Source organism: Haliaeetus leucocephalus, unplaced genomic scaffold, assembly GCF_000737465.1.
Source record: "Haliaeetus leucocephalus isolate CR32 unplaced genomic scaffold, Haliaeetus_leucocephalus-4.0 Scaffold587, whole genome shotgun sequence".
Taxonomy (NCBI): Eukaryota; Metazoa; Chordata; class Aves; order Accipitriformes; family Accipitridae; genus Haliaeetus; species Haliaeetus leucocephalus.
This window is the reverse complement of record NW_010973023.1, coordinates 6,790,064-6,813,258: the sequence shown is the minus strand read 5'-3', so window position 1 is coordinate 6,813,258 and position 23,195 is coordinate 6,790,064. Positions and strand designations below refer to the sequence as shown.

General features: G+C 38.7%; 1 protein-coding gene across 2 annotated transcripts in view; it reads left to right on the top strand.

The window, feature by feature from the left end:
* Positions 1-23,195, top strand: part of TEX10 (testis expressed 10) — a 59,844-nt gene that overhangs the window by 24,113 nt on the left and 12,536 nt on the right. Inside the window, exons 9-12 of one of the 2 annotated variants that reach the window (XM_010577969.1) lie at positions 2,296-2,468; positions 2,988-3,165; positions 16,154-16,242; positions 17,435-17,568. In XM_010577969.1, coding sequence (XP_010576271.1) covers positions 2,296-2,468; positions 2,988-3,165; positions 16,154-16,242; positions 17,435-17,568 — 574 coding nt within the window. Of the gene's footprint in view, positions 1-2,292; positions 2,469-2,987; positions 3,166-16,153; positions 16,243-17,434; positions 17,569-23,195 lie in introns of both variants that reach the window. The other variant, XM_010577968.1, reaches the window with a different exon arrangement.

Below are 23,195 nucleotides of genomic sequence, written 5' to 3'. Positions count from 1 at the left end.
AATAGGGAAGGAGGTCTGGAGAATCAAGTCATAAATACAAATGAAAATTAGTCTTAGGCTAGGGAAGAGCTTGTCCAAGTTTTTTTGCTGTTTCCTGACCAACTTTTAGGGGGTGTTTATGGTAAACAGCACTTGCAGAGAATGGGAAAAAAGGAATTGATAAGCAGGCTGGTTTCATTCCTAGTTTTCTGACAAGCAGGTTAGAAATAGCAATTCCTAAATGTCAAGCTGAATTATTTTTTTCATAGGATGGGAAAATAGTAAAAGCTTCTTAACCATCACACTATAGGATAAAGGAAGAAGTGAGTCTGAAATTGGGATTAATTCAGGTTGTCCTTCAATATAAATAATGTCTTGTCACATTTTTCAATAACGATTATTATAATTCATGTCAAACATAAGGGATGGTCAGAGTCCTCAGATATGGAAACATCAGTGCTGTAAACAAAGTTGAGCTGAATGCTGTCAGATGAATGCAAAAGGGGAGGATTAGGTAAATTTTACTCCAGAGACTTGAGAGAACTGGTATGTGAAAATGCAGATAGTAAGAACTTTGGCTATGACCTTTAGAGGCCGGTAATACAATCTGGATTTGGTATAAAAGATGGCATCTCACTTAAAGAATAGGAGTGTGTGTGTGTATACAGTGAGATACGGTACATAGGTGACAACAGTGGGAGTGGTAAAACTGGAGAGAGTCTGCTTACACAGTTCCTCGGAACTCTCTTGAAGCTAAACTTCATGTTATCATTAACGACTGGCAGACAAAGCAGGAGCATGCCGATAGAAACTTTCTGGTGACGTATAGTTCAGAAACATTACCTGAACAGAGGAGATGAGAAATAAACCAGAAGATTTGGATTACCTGAGGGAATGGTAGAAGAGGGAAGAGGTGTATTTGTACAAAACAAAAATTGGTGCAGTTGGCAACTAACAGGATTTTTTTTAATGTAAAATTCAACCAGGCAGTTGCAAACAATAATCCTGTGATTGATCTTTCTCCTTCTATATGCTGCCTGTGTACTAAGGTTTTTTGGGGGGAAAAAAGCAAGTGTAATTTTTAAAGATAGTAAGGTGTAGCAGAAGATACATGGAAGTACTGTAATCTTTGAACAAGATCATTTGATACCTCATTCAGTTGACTTTATTTGTAGTTACTTATGCTCAAGAAAGCCCAAATTTTAAGAGCTGCAGGGGCAACCTAAGTTACAGATTCCTTCCTCTCATGTTTGATTTGGCCAAAACACCTCAGTTGTGCTTGCTTGAGGCTCTGGGTAAGGTCAATAGAAAGCTAGACATTCCTGCAGAGCAAGTAAGATCTTGCGTAAAAAACTCTTTAAATTTAGCAAGTGAAGAATCAGATCAGCTGAACGTAGTGAAATCCATGGGCCAGATCGATATGCAGGGATATACCTGAGGGTGCTGAGAAAGTTGTCTCATGAAAGTGAGGTGGCTGTTTGTCATCCATGAAAAGCCATGGTGACTGGGAGGTTCTGTATGACTGGAGAAAGGCTGCTGTTAACCCATCTTGAAGAAAATCTGGGGAGTTCCAGGCTGATGAGCCTTGGCTCGGTCCCTGGAAAGGTCATGCAGGCCTTTGCTTGGAATTAATATGTGAACACGTGAAGGACAAGCAGGTAATCAGGAGCAAGCTAGCATGTATATGAGAGCAAATCACGCTTTACCAACATGATAGCCTTCTGTGACAAGTGACTGCATGGACAAGGGGAGAGTGTCTCATGCAATACACTTCGTTAATAAGTTTGTTTGGTGCTGTGTGCCACCAGTTCTAGTTTTTCATTCTGCTTTAAGAGGTATCAGAATTGACAAGCAAGATGTCAGCAAAGGTAGAATTGAATTTGAAAGCGTGGTGTAAAGAATAGTAGCTTGATTGGGGGGGTTCAGTGGTATCGAGGGTGTAGTAGTCTCATGTCTTTTTAGCCTGACTCATAACTCATTAAATACCAACTGATAAAACTAATGATAAATGGAAATGTTGCTTTGCCAGCATACAGTCAGTTCACACAAATACTTTCTGAAAGAATTGAAAATATGCTGTGCAAAACCTACAGATCAAATAAATACTTCTGAAGTAACTGTAGTAGCACACCAATGTGCTCAGATCTTCTGGTGAAATATTCTTGGCGCATCACAGTATTGCAGTTTATTGCAATTTAATTGTACCTGACATTAAAGCAACTTAGTCAAGACTGGAAAGACTAAGTTTGTGGGGGGTTTTGTTGTTTTGTTTTGGTTTTTTTCTTCCCCAACTAATTTTCCCTCTTTCTTTAGAAGTCGAAGTAAAGTTCTATCTCGTTGGTTGGCTGGTTTACCTCAGCAACTTGCTTTGCTTGGCTTGAGAAACCCTGAGCTTTCGAATCAGCTGATTGACATCATTCACTCTGCTGCTTCTCGTTCGAACAAGGAATTATTACAAAGTTTACAAGCCACTGCTGCTCGAATATATGGTAAGAGTTTTACAGTACAGCATAATGAATTTTGTCCATCACTTGGCAGGGAAGTTGCAATACCTGGAAAATACTGGTGTTTCCTAGGTGAAGGTAAAGTCTGTGTGTGTGGGGCAGGGGTGGGGGTTGTTTCAGTCCCTCCTAATAAAGGTTGAAATGAACTATGCGTGTCATTTCCTAAAGGCTAGTAAAAGGATAAAAAACTTTAGTTCAAGTTAGCAGGACTTTAATCTGACAGAGTAGAAGCTTTTCAGTTATTGTGAAATATGCTTCTGGTACTATTGCTTCTCTTCCCCCCCCCATGCCCCGTTCACTGTTAATTACATTGTCGTCCCTTCAGCGGGTGCCGAATTCGCTAAACAAGAGTAGTTAGAGAAGAGCGGGGTCCCTGCAGGGCTGTCGCGCGAGACGCTCACCCCACAGAATCGCGACAAAGCGCGACAGTTTTTGTGTGGGTGCATGTTTTTTAAGAACTAACCGGAATGTTCGCGTGTTGATTCCCTCTCTGTGTGCCGGTAGATCCGCTAGATGGAACCCTGGTCCTGCTGCCGGCGGAGGCCCAGCGGCGGCTGGTGCAGCTGGTGTACTTTCTGCCCTGCCTGCCCGCCAGCCTGCTCGCCTGCCTCAGCCGCTGCTGCATCATGGGCAGGATGTCCTCCGAGCTGGCCGCCACGCTCATCGGGATACTGCACATGAGGTACAACGGCAAACGTGCGTTTTAGTTGGCTGTAACAAAAAACAACAACAAAAACAACCACCAAAACCCCCCCCCAGAACTACCAAATAAAAAAATACCACAAAAAAAACCCCAAACCCAAGAAAACCCAAGCGTGAATGTTTATGCATTAAGCGTGAACTCTGTTGCTGGTTTGCACAAAAAAGAAAATCAACAGAGCGTGCAAGAATTGGCACCATGGAGAAAGTTGATGCCTCCGTCAGACTTTACTCCTAGCCTTTCATTTCGACTCTGTCTTTACACTGACCGATTTTCTCCAATGCTTGATAACAACATCGTGTAGGTTACCTGTAGGGCTACACGGTACAGAGCACCCTCTACTCGGAACACCATCACTGGTGGTCTTTGTTCTGCCACTGATTGCAGCTTTTCCTTGTAAATACTTTGACCCAACACTGTTTGTAGTGAAAAATAACCAACCGGTGTGTATTCTCATGTTCTGCTTCTTTTCAGAGTTTTAAAACTTGCTTTTCCTGTAATTGCCACGCTTGCCTAGTAACTATGATTTGGCTATTTAAGTGTCTTGTTAGAAATTATTCATGCTCTTTTTGGTTTTGTCCTGGCTCGAAAGAGGGTAAGTTTGCCTGTGAAGTCAGGGAGAGAGGCTGCTGTTCCACTGAAGTGAGTGGAAGGCTTGTTGGGATTTCACAAGGGTGTTTTGCTTTGCTGCTTCTGGAAAAAATGTATTTGCTTTTCTCCATTGCTCAGTATTGTTGAACATGGGATAAATAAGCAGGAATTAAACTTATATGATTTATGCTTACAATGCTTTTTTTTCTTAATGCTTTTTGGAACTTAGACTTTTTTTATTGAAATATGACACAACACAATGTACTGTCAGGTACAGACCTGTTCATACTAGGTGTATAACATGTGAATAAGGTGACTAACATATGAAGTGATGGTGATGAAATTTACAGTATCCCATATATAATGTATTACCGCTATAAAAATGAAATTCTGTTTAGTTTTGGGAAGGTGGAACTCAAATTTTATTTTTTAAAACAGAAAAGTTCTCTGCCATATACTGGAAATTCAGTGACAAACCATAACCAATTCAAAGACAGTCATTTTAAGAACTAAGGTCAGTAATAAGCACTCAGGTGCTTATTTTGTTGTTAGATTTTATCGGATTTTCAGTGTGGGAGATTTTTATAGTAATAGTATAACTGTTTTCTGAAGATTATCAGAAAGCTGCAGGTGGGCTGTGAGCATTTGATCCTTTTGGCAGAAGATGCAAGAGACAGCTGGAGGGCGGTGTGCTTGCCAAAAGTAGGTTACATCCTGACAACAGAGGAGGAGAAACAACTTCTCATTTTTGAGGGGCAAAGAAAGTCTTTTGATTTTAATTTATGGCATTTGGAACATGTTTTAATCTAAGTTGGATTCAAAGATTGTGGATTATTTAACCAAGAAGTCAATCTGAAATAACTAGATGAAAAAAAAAAAGTACTTATGTAGTTATACTAGTGTGGTTTCTTGTATTGATAAGCCCTAACAGTCCTTCTTTCTGGAAGATTGCAAGTTCTGACGAAACTTGGAAAAGAGATTGCTCTTGATTGAACGTTGGGGTTCTGGGGGGTGTTTTGGTTTTTTTTGATAAGGCTATTCTCACTTCATTGAGAGGAATCAGTGTTAAAAACAGGATCTTGGTCAATTCTCTTTAGAAACACATCTGAACATAATGCAAGTCCTTGGAAAGATTAAAATGAGTCTTTTATGGACAAAGCGAATGCAACAGCTTTGAGAACACGGTCTCACCTATATAGCCAACTTAAAAACTTGTACAAGTTTTAAAGGGCATGTTGGTGACACATTTTTTAGCTGTGGTTCAGCTTCTTAATATATAAGTGAAATCAATTTTGTGAAAAACTACTTTTTTTTTTCCTTGTCACAACTGTAGACGTTTTTATCCTAAAAACTTCATCCTAGGATGCCTTAAAGAATTAGAGAACCGAGGTGATGTCAGAAATGTTAGTGGCTGCTGAGGAGGATGTCCAAAAAAAAAAAAAAAAAGTTGCTTTGGCAATTTAGGCATGCAAAGATAGGGAGATAAGTAACTTCGCAAGATCAGAAGAGTGTGATGTATCTTTTTCCTTGGAAAAGATGTTGTACAGTTAAGGAAACAGTAGTGGGTTTGCTAGACATGAACGTTAGCTGGGCATTACAAGCTTCATAACTTTGCACGCAGGATACGTGAACTAATTTTCCATCTCTTATCAGAAAAGCCAAGCTGGATTATTGTGTCCAGTTTTGTGGCTTGCTTTTAGATAATGATGTGGACAAACTGGATTGCGTTTAAAGGAGAGACGAAGAATGATAGTCTGCAAATTGTGATTGTTAGGCAAATAAGGCTGGGAAGGAGGGGGAACCATGTGTGTAAAAGGCTGTTGAAAAGGAATGGGAGAATGCGGTTTTAATAGGATTAGAAATATAGACCTTAAATCTTAGAAAAACGTTTGGTTTGAGTGCTAGCAAATTTCTAAGTGCAGAGATACATACTGGAATAGGCTGTGTAGGAAGGGGGTATGAATATACTTCACTGGAGATACTTAAAATCAGGTTGGACAAAAGTATATCACGTATGGCAGAGGTAAAGCCTTGAAGGAAGCGGAGGGACTGGGTAACTTCGGGTAATCATTTACAGCTCTTGTGATGCTCAGAGTTAAACATGCAAGTTTTTGCAATGAATGGTACTATAACAAAATGCATATAATTTCACAGTTCTGTGCCACAGTGTGGTTCATGGGACACTTTCTGTAGATTTAGATGATGATAGTTTTGCATAGAGAAACTGATACAAAACAGTCCGTCGGGAGACATCATTTATGAGTAAACCTGATGTTGTCAGTAGATGGCACTGTTTTTCTTCCAGTACATTCATGTTCTATTTGGTGAGGGAGGGAATTTTTATAAATTTCTTTTCTTCTATGCCACCTGCTTATCTGTCATGCTTTAAATAGCATTCAGGAGCGTCAGAGACTCACTGCTGTATTTGGTAATTGTTCTTAATTTCTTCAGAAGCCTTTATTTCTACATTATTTTTGACTGGCAAAGCATGTACATTTTTACATGCATCTGAGAATGCACGTACATACCCATGTATATTTGCCAGGGAGAAGCTATGTTAAGGTGGATTTGATGAGAGTACATATGGATGATAATAAGACTGTTGCAGTTATTCCAGGAACAATCATTATAAACTCAAGGAAGTCATAGCTTTTTTGTGTGTGTAAACTATAAAAGTAGATAGTAAATGTATCCAGATGGCTTAAACCACAGCCCTGTGATGGTATCAGGCAGTAACATTAAATTATAATTATTGCATGTTAACTTCTAGATTTTTTTTTGTTGATTAGAAATGAATTTTGAAGACATTCAATAGTTTCCACTTCTTATTTTTGCAATGGTGAAATGAATAGCCAGGTGGTCTGCAGGAGCCCATTAACTGAGCCACGGTGGGCTCCATGTGCTGAGAATGAAGATGATGTTGACAGTATTTCCATATATAATGGGAAGGTTTCTGAGCCTGGGAGAGCGATTATCTATACTGTTAAGTTATTAGGGTGGTTCCTGTCATGCTTTTGGTCTATATTTGCTGAAGCTTTACCAGTTAGCACAGGCCAAGGACTGTTCTGAAAAGAAAGCTGAAATGCAGCCACGCCATTTTGGATGCCGGTATGAACATGGCCAGATTTAGACTAATTGATCTCTGTGCCAACGAACAGATGTTGCTGCTGTTTGGGTCACTGGGACAGCTACAGCTGGTGAGTTTCAGGTGAAGCTGAGGGACAGAAGGTGTTGTCTTGGCTTAGTTTCCATGTTTCTCTCCAGTGCCTGCCTTGTGCCTACTGTGTGGGACCTGAGATGCAAGTAACTTTAATAAATCCAGGCAGGTAGGGTTCTGAGAGATGGAAGTGTGCCAGGGTTTTGAAGTATAAATCTTTCTCCCCACTCCTGTCCATACACAAACAGGTGAGGAAGGGTGTGGAGCAACATGAGTGAACAATCTGTGACTTCAGACTGAGAGAAATGAGAGGTAGCAGCTTCTTGGAAGGAGATTTAAGCCTCTGATGAGCTTGAATTTACAGAGACAAATGGAAGGGTGTGGGAACTATTTTAGAACGTCTCTGCATCGAATCTACTGGATGGTCTGTGGTCTTTAGGTAGTAGTACTTAGATTGACGCATTGAAATGTATCAATGATGCAGCGTGCCACACTTGTAAAAATTAACTTCAATATTTTTAATTCATGATTTATTGGAATAACTGGTAAATAATCAGATAGTAGTTCTCTGCTAATTAAAGATGAATGGTTTAAGTGTTGGGTGGGAATATGTAACGTTTGGCATGAGAGGACCTTTGGTCTGAAATTCTTCATCTCAGCGGTGGAGTTCTGGTGATTCCTTAAGGATGTGGATAGGGACAGGTAGACAATTCTCTCCAGGAAGTGAAGAAATGTATTAATCATTGATTGTCTAGTAGGGACTAAGTCATAAATTTTAGCAGTGTTATAGGTAGAGCTGGAAAGAATTTTTGGTGTAATCCCTCTATGCTTACTTTCTACATTTGTAGGGCAGATTGGCTACTTCAGAATGGTTTTTAAAGGACTAGTGAGGCACGTGCTTATTTTTTGAGTACTTTTTGGAAGACTGGTTTTGAGGCAAATCTTCTTGTCAAATATGGAAATGTATTAAATGTTGTAAGCTCACGTTCTTGTATATGGTAGATTGTCTTGTTTGTGTGACAAAAGGGAGGTCTGCAGTTTATGTACCAAAATCTGAACTGAGCAGTTGCAGAGGAGCACCATTTGTCACCATTTGTTAGGCTCAACGTTTTTGGTTGCTGCTACTTGGTGAGTTTGTGGCAATTGAATGGCAGATATTCTTGCAAACACATTTTTCTTCTTTCCTTCTCTTTTGTATAAGAGGATACTTAAGATGATTAATATATAATCTGAGTACTTAATCCATATTTCATAGATCACAGTAAGACATGCAGATTATGAGATTGTGATCAAATATATAAACTGGGAAGTTAGATTGCTGACTTCACAGGAAAAGTTCTCTGTCTCCTCTTAACGTGTCTTGAGATACAAATAAGGAAAACCTATTCAGCGTAATTACATAAATGCAGTTTATTTATGTGCCTTTATTCAGCGTAATTACATAAATGCAATTTATTTATGTGCATTACTTATGCATAATAGTTACGGCTTTTTAGAACTTTTTATGCATTGGAACAGTGTGTCTGGAAATTATTTTGCTGTAATAGAGAATTGGACAGATAATATTTCACTGCCTAGATAAAAAACAATGGGAGTTAATTTACAGCATTTCTCTCTTGAAGTAGAGTGTCCATAAATGAGATCTCCAATGGCTTCAAACAGCCATTTCTTATTCTTGTGGGGTCTTTGTCTGCTGGGGTCTTGCAAAGAGTTGTTGTTTCTGTAGCTGTAGAAAAGAAGGGTGAGGACCATATAAATAAAAGCTGAGTGCTCTCTCCCAGTGAGACATAAATTGTGTGGGAGTTCCTAGTCTTCACAGGTTTGAGATAACTCTGGGGGTAACTTGCATTCTGCTTGTTGTAACTGTAAATGGACTCTTCCTTAAGAGGTAGTGCCTTTTAAATATTCAGTTGCTTTCCAGACAGTAATGAGGGAGCTCAGCTGGCGTCTCATCAAGCAGCCTGGCGTGCTTGTTGGTTCCTGCTATCCTCAGGAATCTGGTGTTTGGAAAGAACTGGGATGGACTTTTCAACATCTGTTTGGTATAAGGTCTAAAATTCTATGTCTCCAAATATATTACCCAGAGATGTTTCAGAGTCATAATAGAGTTTAAAGTTTTCTATAGATATTTCCTTTGTAAGTAAATACTACTTTTACTTCAGTCATCCTAGTTATGTGATCTGCAGCCTTTGAGGAGGCACAGTGAGAATGCAAAATGTAGGTAATGAAGAGCCTATATACTACTACTTTAAAGACTTATTGAATGCATTATTGTAGACAAGAAAAAGAAAAACATTATATTCCCAAAAAGTATTTGCAAGCTGGAGAGGATATTGTAACGCATTACTGTGAATAACACCACTGATAGAGCAATTGAAGACAGTCATTCTCATACAAATGAAGTGTAGGAAAGATTTCAGAACAGTATATTGTTTTTAAAAAAGGAAGACCTAAATAAAATCAAAATTTCATCACAGTAAGCTAAGTTATAAAAAAAAAAAATTCAAGTCATTACAAATGGTAAAATGGAAAGTCAACTCAATACACCTTGGAGAATATGTTGAAAAGCACACATGTATAGGAAGGTGTAGTAATTATGAATGGGTTGCTAAGAAAAATGTAAGAATAGTAAGGTGTGTGTTCACTGCAAAGTGATTTTTCTGGCTATATTTTCACACCCCTCAATTTAGAAGCAAAAATGAAGAGGGAAAGTATTAAAAAGGTAACAAGAATGCTTAAGGCACTATGGAATATAAACTAAAAAGAAGAGTGTGCTTTCAAAATGCTGGCATTTCCCTGACTGGGTGCCAGTGAGGATGAAGGGTAGAAGATTGATCTGTTTTCCTTGCTGCAAGATCAGAAAGGATCCGTAGTTCTTGAGAATTGGATCCTGGGATGGGTTATGGTGCATTTCTTCATCCACATCTGGTCAGCAAATTTCCTTTTCCTTGCTCACTGTTTTGTAAAGGTTTAGGACCTGAGAGAGGGAGACGGCTAAGCTTGTGTTTAAGGATATGGCCCTCTAAATTTGTCCTCAGGTGGTTGTTTGTAGTTTGATATTCCTAACAAAGGGGAAAAGAATTCTGTTGCTGCACTTACAATTGCACCAGTCAGTAAATGCCGTTTGCTCATTAGTGAATGTTTCTTCCGATTTGTGCTCTCATTTATAATGTGTAAGCAATTCTTTTCTTCAGGCAACCTTTGCAACCATGGAGCAAATGAGTGGCTGACAGGCTTACTTTTAACAATGTGTAGCTCAAATTGTTGTTTTCTTAAAATAGGGTTCATATTTTTCCCCAAATCCCTGGTAATTCCTTGCAGATTTTTGTTGTATTTTGCTACAGCTTCAAATGGAAACCCTTGATCCTTCCAAAGAGATAATGAAAGTTAAAACAGAAAACACACACTAACAAACCATTGCCTACATATGGTAACCTGTTAGAGGAGAAGGAAGATAAAAACTCTTCACTTGCTCTCTGAGTTTATGTTCAGGACTTGTGCTACCTGGAGCTAAGATAGTGTGAATGATGAGATGGGTACAGGGTTGGAGAAATATTCAAAGATTCAATTTTATTTATTTATTTATTTTAACAATTTCAACATCAGTTTGTGACAGTCTGTTTCCTGTCTCTTCAAGAACTAGTATGAAAACTGAGGGTGCTGATACTCATTAACAGTGTAACACAGTTTATACTTTATTGCAGTTGCAAGCAGTTGCATTTCAATTTGACAGAAATTATTTTTCATTAAAGCTAAACAGCAATAAACTATGCCAAAGCTGAGATAAATATTGGCACAGGGCTTTTTAGTGTTTTAAAAGAACATATTTTACAGTAGTGCAAGTACATGCCTACAGTGGGGGAAAACTCATTTTAGAATGATTTTATAACCTAGAATTAAAGAAACAATTGTGGGAAGCCTTGGTTTAAATCTGTGATCAATGGTTGATAAATTTAAAATGGGAACACCTACCACGGTTAGGTTTCTCAGGCTATTCTTCTGCAAATGTTTAAAGAACTCTGCAAAGCTTCAGGAACACCCTGTGCTGGAATATTCTCTATTAGGCAGTGGAAGCACTTTCATGGAAGGTGAAAGAATTGAATTTTCGTTTCCTTGAATGGAAAACCCAGACCCTTGGTCTTGCAATTCTTAAGTTCTGTAACCCTCACATTTATGAACAAAAGGGTGATAGTATCAATGCCTCAGAAGAACTGTGGATCTTGCATTCGCTTTTTCTTGTTTTACTTTAAAAATACTTGAAGACTGAATTCAGGGGGTTTTGAGATTCATTATACTTTTTTTAAATTTTATTGCTCAACAACAAAAATAAAAAGACTAACCCAAATTCTAAGCAAAACTTGCTGTCTGAGTTGGAGTTTGAGCAGTGTGTTTTACAGGAGGACAAGTGGAAGGATAATGTCTAAAATGACTGCAGCAAGGTTCATCAGAGTTCTTCTGCCAGAGACCTCTAAATTACCCAAAGACTCCTTATGACTATGTAAGTCAAAACCAACACCTTAAACCTGAACCAGAAATCACTTGGTAGCTAGTTTAGATCAGGAAGCATAAAGATAATAGTCTGTAGTTGAGAAATAACCACTTGTGTGCAAACTGCAGTTGTGTTATTTTGCAATTGTGTGATATAGCTCAACCTGAAAATAACAACAGTGGGAACAAAAGCAGTGAGGTCCATCTGGAGTTAAAAGAAAAGTTAGCAGCAAGTGATAAAAGGAATGCATTGCACAATTGCTGTGTCTGAGAAATATTTGCTATGCTAAAGGTAAGAGAAGCAGTGATTTTTATGTTAATTAGATTCAGCTTTTTTTTAATACCATTTGGCATACAGAGCAGGTTACCTAAAGGTACAATTCTAAACCTCAGTAGGGAGATTCTTATGGAGAGCAGGTAACCTTATGGAAATTACAACATGTAATTCATCATAGTTAATGTGGGTTTGGACTAGCTGACTGGAGAGGTCTCACTCATATGCAATTTGATAACAGGTTCCCATTGTGAGTAAAAATTTATTCAAAAAAGGGAGGTTATAATATGCATATTATCTCTCTTCCACCTATAAATCAGACTTATTTTTTTTAGTTTTAAATGTCTAGCATGTAATTTACAAGCATCTTGAAAACATAGTTTAAAAGTGTACATGTATTTGTAGTGCATCATTGGTTCTAGAGTTAAATTTCTTTTGTTCTGTGTTCTTTATCTTACTCCTGATTTCCTTTAATGCAAACCTCAAAATTGAGCAGCTTTAACTATGTTAGACATTTGGATTCTAAGGTAATTGAGGCATTGACAGCTGGTTAGACTTGTATTTAAACAAACTTCTATGCTGTAATGGTGTTCTGCTTGTATTTGTTATATTAGAAAGACATTTCAGACAAGGTCTTTGTCTTAATTTGTTATGATATATCTGTGAGATTCTTATCTAGTCTTTGATTACATGATGTCATGTTATTTTTCCATTCTGTGTTCTGTATTGAGTGCATCATGCTCACTGGAGGAGTGTTCACATAATGTTACGCTTTGTCCCTGTCACTTCAGTAGAAGGCTCCATGTTTTGTCTGTTGTAGTATGTCCCACTTGGAAAACAAAGTGATTCCCTCTGCCCATGGAATTTTGTGTTATTTTCACAGCTGTAGGAGATGAGGAGGTGATATTTCTCCCAATTTACAGATGAGGAACTGAGGCAAGGAAAAGGTATAGACAGAAGTACATAGAAATACCTGCTCACTTTAGGAATTCAGCGTGAAACATTTGGGCACTGATTTTTCAGAATATTTAGCATTTTCTCTCTTGAAAGCAAAGGATTGACTTCAATTTCACTGTAAGTGCAAATGGAGCAGTAGCGATCAGATGGGTCTGTGTGCTGCTCTTTAAGATACATGAAGCTATGTCGCTCCACAGCTGTTACTGCCCTTTTAGTCCTTTACTCACTGTTGAACTGTTGCAGGGCTAGTGATAACTAGCAAAAAGAAGGGATGAGAGAAGCCTCCGCTATGAATAATGTAGGGTTTTTTTCTGTTCTGAAAGTAAATTAATACTTCATCTGATGATTCTTGGAGAAACGTGTTACCACTGACTTCCTGTCCTCCAATTTTAAAAAGTGTTAGTCTAGCATCATAGAACCTCTGTGATACAGACAGGAGGGTGATCCAGTATAATGCCTAAAACCTATTTGTTTACCTGTATTTGTGAGCTAATCCTTTCTTCTTCCTTTTTTAACCATCTCATGCCTCATACACGGTGCACATTATAGATGTTGCAATAAATAAAGCAGGTACAGGTCAGGCTGTGTTATCTTTCATTGCATAATCCTGACCGCTCCATTCATCCATGATTTGAATGAGGCATGGATTTTTTTTAGAGACAATATGACACATAATGTTATCATACTCTAAGGCATATGTACAAAGATGACAAGCTGAAGACTATAAGCAACTTTCTTGTCACTTTCTAAATTGAATGCTAGGTTATTTGTAACATTAATGGTCTTTTAACATTGAGGCTTCTTTCATGTATGTAATAGCTTTCACTTTTTTTAAAAAGTAGACTGCAACTAAATTTGGAGATCTTGGTTTTGTGTTTATGTGTGTCACTAGCTCTTCTTGTGGATGAGTCTTAACCATTTAATAGCTCTGTCAAGGGTTTGTGTCTTACCCTGCCTCCGTGTTCCCAGGGCAGAACAGCAACGATTCTCTCTGCTTCCTCTTAGGTCTACAACAGTGGCACTTAGCTTGGCATGCTGTTAGGATGCTTAAAATGCTTGTCTTGTTTTGCAAGTGTGCAGATAGTCAGATGTGGGTAGAAAACCAAAACCGCTGAAGTGTTTGAAAAATTTCCAGACACTTAGCAATAAGCTTCAGAATCCTTTTTCATGTCCAGGGATCTCCTGAACCTATTGCAGTTGATTTGTTTGCTAGCCTGCAGTGAATCTGAGTTTTTGTTCAGTCTTTTCTGGAGTTCATGTAAAATTCTTGCATCCGCTGGTCCTATTATGAGGAATTTGACACATCTGCTAACGGTTGCATGGAAAAATATTTTCATATTTTATTATTTTAAACCAGATTCTGACTAGCTTTGTTACACAAGTCCCTACTCGCTGAATTCGGGCTTATCACAAGTTCTTTCCATGTTTTCTGTCTTCCTACCCAAGATTTTTTTTTATTTTCACATTTCCCCAATTCCATTTGCAGCTTATCATCTGATGTATCTCTTCCAGCCTCTTGCATTCCCACCATTTTGCTCAGTGATTGCATCACAGTTTGAATTTCTGTGTCCAGTAAGTCCTAAATTCTCCTGAATCTCTCTTCATGCTCCCCAGTGCTTATTTTGGTATAATGAGTGACCTCAAGTCTGACTCATGGTCCCTCTGCATTAGATTCAGGCAGCTTCTTCCCCCACACTGAACAGGATATGGGCTGTCTTCTGGTATATGGATCTAATTCTTGTGTGAATATTCACCTTACGTAGAATCTCTGGGGAAATAGGTTGCAAAACCTCTTGCTGATTTAGTTGAGGATGTGTGAAATCTCTTTGATGCTGTAATGAGTCGGACTGGGACCTCCTCGGAAGGAGGGAAGAAATTCTCCCTTCTCCCAAGAAAAGACTACTGGCCGTGGCCGAGGGGTTTGTCTTTGGAGAACTCAGTGTTGGCAGCCAAGTGGCAGCCTTATGAATGGAGAGAGATTGAGAGACTACAGGTTAAGAAAAGGAAGCAGCGAGCCAGGCCTCAGAGGAGGACCAAAAGCTGCCAGCACCACAAAGTCACTAGGTTGCCCGAAATATGCCTGGAAATAAGGGTCTGCCATTAAGGATACAGTGTGAAGTGGGAGGTTATTTAATAAAGCCTTCGTTTGTTTTCTCTCACCTAGCTGTGATTTGCTTTTTTATCCCCCCTCCCCCCCCAATTAATTATCCTACATGGTAGTCTGATTAAATCCTGAATTTTTTCTTTAGTTTAAAGAAATTATGAAATTCCTTTCTTTTTTTTTTTTTCTTTCTTTTTGAGTAGCTCCAGACACGTGCATATTCTAGCTGTCATTTTTGTGATCCTGAGATACTGTGGATGGATTTTCATGGGGTGGCAAAATGTATATGCCTGGCACAAAGGTATTCCAAATTTGATATTTTTGCTCCCCAAACATGGAGCTGTAAAAAATTTCTGAAAAACAAGCTTTCCAGAATTTTGTTACCCATGAGCTAAGCCATTTTGGCTGTTAGCGGAGAGAAATTAGGAAAAAAGTGATCCAAGGCAGATAGTTGGCTTGAAAAATTGCATTTGAAAGCTCTGAAATTTTGCAAGATTGTAAGAGCAGAAAGCAGCAATCTCTTACAGCAAAGATCCATAGTCTGCAGTGCAAGTGCCAAGAGCAGCATACAAGTAAATTTGAATAATAGCATTTTGCATAATGTGGTGTAGGTCTGAGCTGCAGCCTTTTTAAGAAAGCATGTGTGAGAGGTACTTGTTCCCAGCTCGTGGCTTTCTCCTGGTTCTGCAGTGATACATGGGCAAGACACTACCATTAGGTGGTCAGCGGTGTTTGCTTGCTGCGAGTTTCCACAAGCATGTATGGCTTCTAATTTGAGAAACAAAAGTAGGCTGGTGCTCCACTTCTTGCAGATTGCCCCTAAAAAGGGAAGTGTCAGGCAGCTTTGATAACGGGTTTGCTCCTGTCTTTGCATATTGCTCCTTTTTGTGTTCTAAATCTCAAAGCAAGTTTTTAATTTAGGTCTGTGTTTAATAGCTTTAGCTACTCTAAAATAGATGCTGAGACTGCTTTTAAATGGGATCTATTGTTCATGTAAAGAGCTGTATTAAAAGTAGTGGATATAATGAAAAATACAGCCCAGCTTTGTAATATAGTAACTTTTACCAAATAAGGGAAATAAAACTAATTTAATTTACTGTGTGTTGGCTGTCGTCACTGTATTAAAGGTTATACCAGTATTGATGAAAAGTTGCTATCTCAGTAATTTAATCAACTTAACAACCTAAGCCCATGTAGGGGTACAAAGTTCAATATTACTTGTCTCAAAAAGAGCAAGTTCTGTTTTTGAAGCTATTTAAAATGCGATTCTAACAACAGCGGTTAGAAACAGGAGTGCTAAAATTAACAATTTAGTCATACTAATTGATTGTATTGTGCAGGTAGGTTGTGAATTCTTAATTATATGGTTTTTAATAAACTATCTGCTGTTGGTTTTGTGCAGATCATCCTTTGCAGGCTGGAAGTGCCAAGTGCAGGATAATTCTGTGAATGATGTGGACTATTTCAGCTTCTTGTTTTCAACCCTTATAGGTAATCCATGTGAATGTCATAATTCAGAATTATCAAAATGAAATTTGTTTTGATAGTCAATTACTGGATTTAATTGAGAATAAATGGTGTACTAAGTACCTCCTGAAAGTAATTATAATCTTGTTACATATTTTTGATATGAGATATACCCTTTTTTCTCTTGATCTGATTTTTGACACCCTATTTTTACACTTTGCAAATATTTAGCCCAAGTGGCATACTTTCTCTTCCTTCTGGCAACTTCCTTTGGAAAGTATGAGGAAAACCTAAATTCAGCATATGACGTGAACAAGAATTTTTTTTCTAGATTTAAGTAAATGCCTTTTATTGGCTCGTAACAATATAAATGAGTGCCTCTGGGATTTCTGGTGGACTGCTTACGCTATTAAAAACATTCCATCAGAATAAAGTAATCAAAGTATGTTGAAGTGAGCTGCCCAAGGTCAGTGTGTAAGCAGAATTACTTCTGCTACTATATTCTTACTCAGATATAAAAATAGTTGTATTGTGTGGTGATGCAACTTCGGGAAATTACAGTGGTTAAAATGGCATAATATTACTGAGAAATATCTTCCAGTAACTTGTCCTGTGGTAAAAAGAAAGTGTCTTTTCTTCATCACCTCAGTCATTCATAATGTTCAACTACTTCGGTTTCAAAAATTGCCTTTTTTCCTAAAACAGTGAAGAGCGCACTGTACTGATAGCTGAGAAAATGAAAGCAAAACCAAAGTGACTGTTTTGGAGCAGTAGTCCTGTTTTACTAAAACATCTGCTACCTGGCTAGAAGTAATTAGCCAGATTTTTTTTTTTTTTAACCCTGAGGTTATGTTAGGTTACTGAGTTACTGTGAACACATGGTGAACTGTCTTGCATTATACGTGATTGGCTTATTACTTTTTAAAGAGACCTACATTGAAAATAGCAGCATAACACTGGCCTCTTAGAGGTTTTTTTTTTATACCACGTTATAGTTTAAATGGGTAAGCCATTGATTTTTCAAATATATTTGTTTTCTTTCAGAAGTCAGAATTTGGATTTTGATATACTTATTTTAAAATACCAAGCAAGAGCTTTCAACAAAGAAATGTTACGCAGACATAATATAAAAGGCAGTTTTTGTCAATGATGCTGTTGAAGTAGAACAGTGCTTGGCTTGTTTTGTGATACTGTTGTACTGCTTCTTTTTCTCTAGGGTTTTCAAGAGAGGAACTGACTAGTCTCCAGGGCATTAGAGGAAAACCACACATTAGCCAGACACAGCTTTCACCTGTCCGTCTTTACCTAACTGATCTGGACCAGTTTTTACACCACTGGGCTGTGACAGAGGTAATACATCAACACTAATTCTAAATGACAGCATACAAACTCGGAGTGCTCTCCATCCCTTTTCCACAGATGCCTAAATCTTGTTGTGAGTTGAGTTGAAAAAAGAATGAAAAATATAATAGCTGTCAAACAGCTAACGTTTCTCTACAGCCATCAGATAGTATTTTGAAGGAAGCTGCTTTAAAAGGTGAATGTTCAGACATGTAGTGTGCAAAACAATACTCATGGAAAAAATGGGTCGAGAAGCCTTGGTGGAAAATTCTTAAACACTAATAAGATTAAGGCCAGCAATCTGGTTTGGCCTTCAAAACTAAATTAATTGTAAAAATACTAATTATAAAGAGTTTGAGAGTAAATTCTACTGTTAATTAAAAAGCACTTGCATTAGATGAGATTTTAACTTGGAAGTAATATTAAGTTGGCACTGGTGATTATTTAGAATAACTTCTGATACTTATTTAATCAAAATTTACTGGGATTAGAAACTTCACTGTTAATTCAGTTCCTGCTTGTAAGATCGTAAGAGCTGAAAGCATAATTTTATTGTTGGTTCTAAAGGGATCTGAGCCACCAGATTTTATTTGGAACAGGTGCATTAGTCTTCATTCTGGCTCAACTCTTCTTATTGCTTAGCTCACCAGAAACCACTTTAAGGTGTGAAATCATGTTTTAATGACATGCCAATTTGACAGTATTTATGAAATCTCTGTCATGAATACAGGAAGAAGAGTGTAATAGAAGTTTTTAGTTGTATGATTTATTCTGAGGTTTTGTGGCAGTCTTTTTGGTTCAAGAAAGCAGTATAGTGATTTTTCTCTTCTAATTCATAAAGTTTAAATGGTAATCTGCTGAAACTAATGATAGTCCGAGGCATATACTGAATATGTGCTATTATGTATTGAAAAGTATCTTAAGCAAAGTTGTTTGGTACCGTGACTGACGCACGTCTTTAGATGTCCTGCCTTCAGTCAGTTGGCCTCTGGAGCAGCTAAACTTTCTAATTTGTTTCGCTTTGTCTCTTCTGGGCAGTAAGGAAGCATTTTCTCACCAAAACGCCTTTTTCCAGTATTGAAAAACTAGAATGCTTTCTCTCCCTGTCCTGTACAGAACTGTTCCTCTGTGAATGCACCAGAGGGATTACTTGTTTCTCAAAGAGTTAGCATAATCCCATACAGCATCTGAAGGATTTATGCATACTTTACCTGTTTCTGAAAATGCCACCTCTTGTGTCTTCTCCATCCTCTTTTTGCTTCTGTCCCACAAATCTAGTGAAGTTGGTTGAGATACGACACAATAGGATTATTTTCACTTAGGGACAGTGAAGTAGTTTGATTGTAGATAGCTTGTTTGTGCCTTTGGTTCCTGGTTACAAGTTTGATTTACTTCTGCTACAATCTTTTCAGTGTTTTGGTGCCATGGGGGAGAGTCAGTATTTTCAGAAATTTGCGACTTGCTTTTGTTGAAGTACCTTTTCTTGGGAAAGATACAAGGTGCTCTCTCAGGTTCTCAGAAGTGGATGGCAGTCATGAAGCAAAGAGCTGGATATCCTTGGTTAGTAATGAAAGAGGATTTAAACATCTCATGGAGCATTGCACTACTACTGCAGTTATGTCAGCCTGAAGTCTTTTCTGGACATTAAGTTATGAAAGCGAGAATAGGAATAAAAGTCCCATACATCAAAAATCTGTGTGAAGAGCAATGAGACCTTCTAGACCCACTTCATTTTGTAGACTCTTACAAGAAGGGAGTCCTGGACTGCCGCTTATGACTCTGAGCTTGAGGAGGAGATTGGAGGCTTTTCCCCATAAGCTAAGCATGTTCATGATTGTGGAGAGAAAGTTTCTAGTGAGCTGGGTTATATCAGATACACCTAGGATGTGATTGGGAATAGTCAGCAAGGATTTATGAAGGGCAAATTGTGCTCAACCAACCCGTTAGCCTTCTGCAACAAGGTGACTCACTTGGTGGGTGAAGGGAGACCAATTTATCTTGACTTGAATGAGGTTTTTGGTGCTGTATCCCATAACATCCTTGTGGACATACTGACAAAGAATGGCTTAGGTAAATAGACAGAGAGGTGGATTGAAAACTGCCTGAACAGCCAGGCCAGAGGGTTGTGATCGGTGGTGCAAAGTCCAGTTGGAGGCAAGTGACTAGTGGTGTACCCCAGGGATCAGTACTTGGGCCAGTACTTTCTAACCTTCGTTAATGACCTGGACAATAAGACCAAGTGCAACCTCAGCAAGCTTGCAAATGGTACAAAACTGGGAGGATTGGGTGATGGGTCAGATGGTTGTGCTGATGTTCAGAGGGATATGGCTGGAGAACTGGGCAGAGAGGAACCTCATGAAGTTCAGTAAAGGAAAATGCAGAATCCTGCACCTGGGGAGGAATAGCCTCAGGCACCAATAAATGTTGGAGGCTGACCAGCTCTGCAGAGAAGGACCTTGAGGTTCTGGTGGACAACAAGCTGACCATGAGCGAGCAATGCATGCTCGTGGGGGGAAAAAAGCCCAACAGGGTTCTGGGCTGCATGAGGAGGAGTGTTGCCAGCGGGTCGACAGAGGTGATCCTCCTTCTCTACACAGCACTGGTGAGGTCACATGTGAAGTACTGTGTCCAGTTGTGGGCTCCCTAGTACAAGAGAGATGTGGACGTACTGGAGCATCTTTCATATGAAATGATGCTGAAAGAGCTGGGACTGTTCAGCCTGGACGAGAGAAGGCTCAGGGGGGAATCTTACCAATGTGCGTAGATACCTGATGGGAAGGAACGAAGAGGTTGGAGCCAGACTCTTCTCCATAGTGATCTGTGACAGGACAAGAGGGCACAAATTAAAACACATGAAGTTCTATCTAAACACAAGAGACATTTTTTCACAGTGAGGGTGGTCAAACACTGGAAAAGTAGCCTAGAGATGTTATGGTTCCTATCTATGGGTAGTACTCAGAACCAGGATGGACACAGTGCTGGGTGACCTGCTCTAGCTGACATCGCTTGAGCAGGAGTGTTGGACTAGAGGAACTTGAGGGTGTCCCTTCCAACTTCAGTGATTCTGTGATTCTTTGAAAACTACTCCTCTTGAAAAAACAGAACTTTTGTTTCACCATCCACAAATCTCTTCATCATCATCATCATCATCATCATCATCATCATCATTATTATTAAATTTTTTTTTTTTTAGAGCATAATGAGATTCCCAGCATGGGGAGATTTTATTTTTTATTTTTTAGGTGGTTACACTTACATATGATCTGGAAGTCAAGCTGTTCCCGTTAAATGCTTGCCAGAAGGACTGGTGGTATTGCAGTGCTGTTTGGGGTGTTCCCCTGAGAATTGCTATTTTTTGTTTCTATGGAATTTGTGGACAGAAAAGTAGGGGCACTTCTTCAGTAGCTTCCTTTCCTACTAGAGAAAAATTAAGATATTCTTTCTTCTTGCATCTGATCTGGTAATAATGGTCTCTGGGATACACTGTTTGTGTTCCAAATCTCTTTGTTTTTACAAAGACAAGAGATCAGTATTAAGGCAACCACTTCCTTTTATGAATCACAGGATTCCATTCATTTTTCATTTGGCTGGTTTTGATTTCAGATGCAATTGTAGATACGGCAAGTGATATATAAACAAAGCTATGCTGAAGTTACCTCGTAAAAAAAAATTTAAAAAAAATCAGATGATAAGCTTTTAGATGACTGTTTTTTCTGTGTTTAAATATCTAATACAGTGCTGTGTTCATTAAGTTTTAGGAGTTTTCTCTTTTCGTTGTTGAGTACCATTCTCCAACCTCAAACATGTTGACCCATATTCTATGTTCAATTTGTAAACAAAACATTCTGGGGACTATAGTCCTTAAAAACTTTGGGATTTGGAGGCTGGACCATTGTTATAAAAAACAAAACAAAAACAAAAAACGGGGGGGGGGGGAATCCTGGCTTGGGAAAAACCTTTCAGTTCAAGATTTGCCAGCAATACTTTTTGTAGAGCAAGTAGATTGCACCCGGTATTGAGCAAGCTACTCTCTTCTCAAAACAAAATAAACCAAACGGGAACAAAACCCCCCCAAAACCCAAAGCTGCAGCTCTGGGAAGAAGAAAACTGCTAGCAAATCATGAGGCTCTTGTAGGATGTCTTTAAAGACCGTGTGATAATGATGGATCTATGTGCATTGAGTTTGAGGGAGGGAGGTTTGGAGACCGCTTTCTTCCAAGTGGACATAGTTCAAGGTGTGACACAATTTCGGAATCAAAATATTTTTAGCTGTGACAAAATTATTTTATTTAAATAAAGAAGTGCTACAGGAAATAATAAACCCCAGCTTGAATTAGTCATGCTTTTGGTGGAAGTGAGTAGAGCAGCACAGCTTCTGAATGCTGAATCTTTCATGCTTTCCCTTTCTGGGTAAGGAAGTTTATGGTGATGCTGTAATAAGGAAGTTTATGGTGATGCTGTAATGTTAAGCAAAATATTTGTAGTAGTTTAAAATACCTAGTAAATAAGAACAGCCCTCCGTTGGCTGCAGAGCAGGCAGCATTCAGGCCTCTACTTCATGTTTAGAATTGTTCATTTAAAGGAGTTCTCATTGTGTAGTTGTAATTCAGGGTTTCCTCATAACGGAAAAATACTTCATTGTGGATGGAAATAAATAAGGAACTGATGGAATTAGGATTTGACAGTCTGGTTTCCTATGAATAAATGAGACTAGTGATCAGATTCTTATTATTACTAGTCCATCCATCTTCCTCTTTCTTCTCTCCAGCAACTAGTTTTGTCTAAACCATTGGCTGGTTTTTGGCGCTCTGCTAAAAGAGTAAAGTTGCAAATACTAGTTGCCCATGAGTTTTGTGAAAATAAGCAGGTGGAAGAGAAAATATCCTCTAGCTTAGCACAAGGCAGTTTATAACTCGGTTTCTGCGTCCAGCTGGGCAGCCTGCACATGCATCACTCCGGACCAGGCTCAGCCCTGGGGGTGTCGGGGTTGTCAGGCAGGAGCAGGGGGGGTTACGGTGCTGAAAAAATGGAAGGGCAAGGGATGAAGGGTCCCAGGCGTGAATCTGTAGGAGGCCGTGGCTTGTCAGCTTTATTGCTCGCTGCTCGACTTCGTTTTCAAATCCCTAGGAAGGCAGTCCCAGCTTTCTGTCAGTAGCTAGCTGTACTGTGCAGTGAGTGGCGTTTATTTCTAATGGTAATGAACTGTAAGAGGGAGTTTAATATATGATGTACGCATGCCAGAGATGCGAGAGAAGAAAAGGTATGCCTCTGGAGAAAGAGCAAGTTGTGTAAAGGAAAAGAATAACTTGAGGCGTTTTCAAGTGGCAGTTTGGACATTTGGAGTGTTAATATAATGGGTGCACTTGGTAGCACATGGCTAACTATAATTGGTGAAAAAGCCAAACAAACGGACTTCTCATAGGAATTAATGCTTTTAAGTGGTTTATAACAAAAACTGCTTTGAGGTGGATACTGTTTGGAACTTTTTTTTTTGTCTAGAGAGTGGCAATTGGTATAGTGGAAATCTGAAGCCAGATTTTTTTTCTTTTGTGGAAGCTTTTAGGTAATGGTGATTTTTCACTTAAGGAGCAAAAAAGTATTCCTTTAAATGCTGTTTTGTGTAGCTGTAAAGGTTA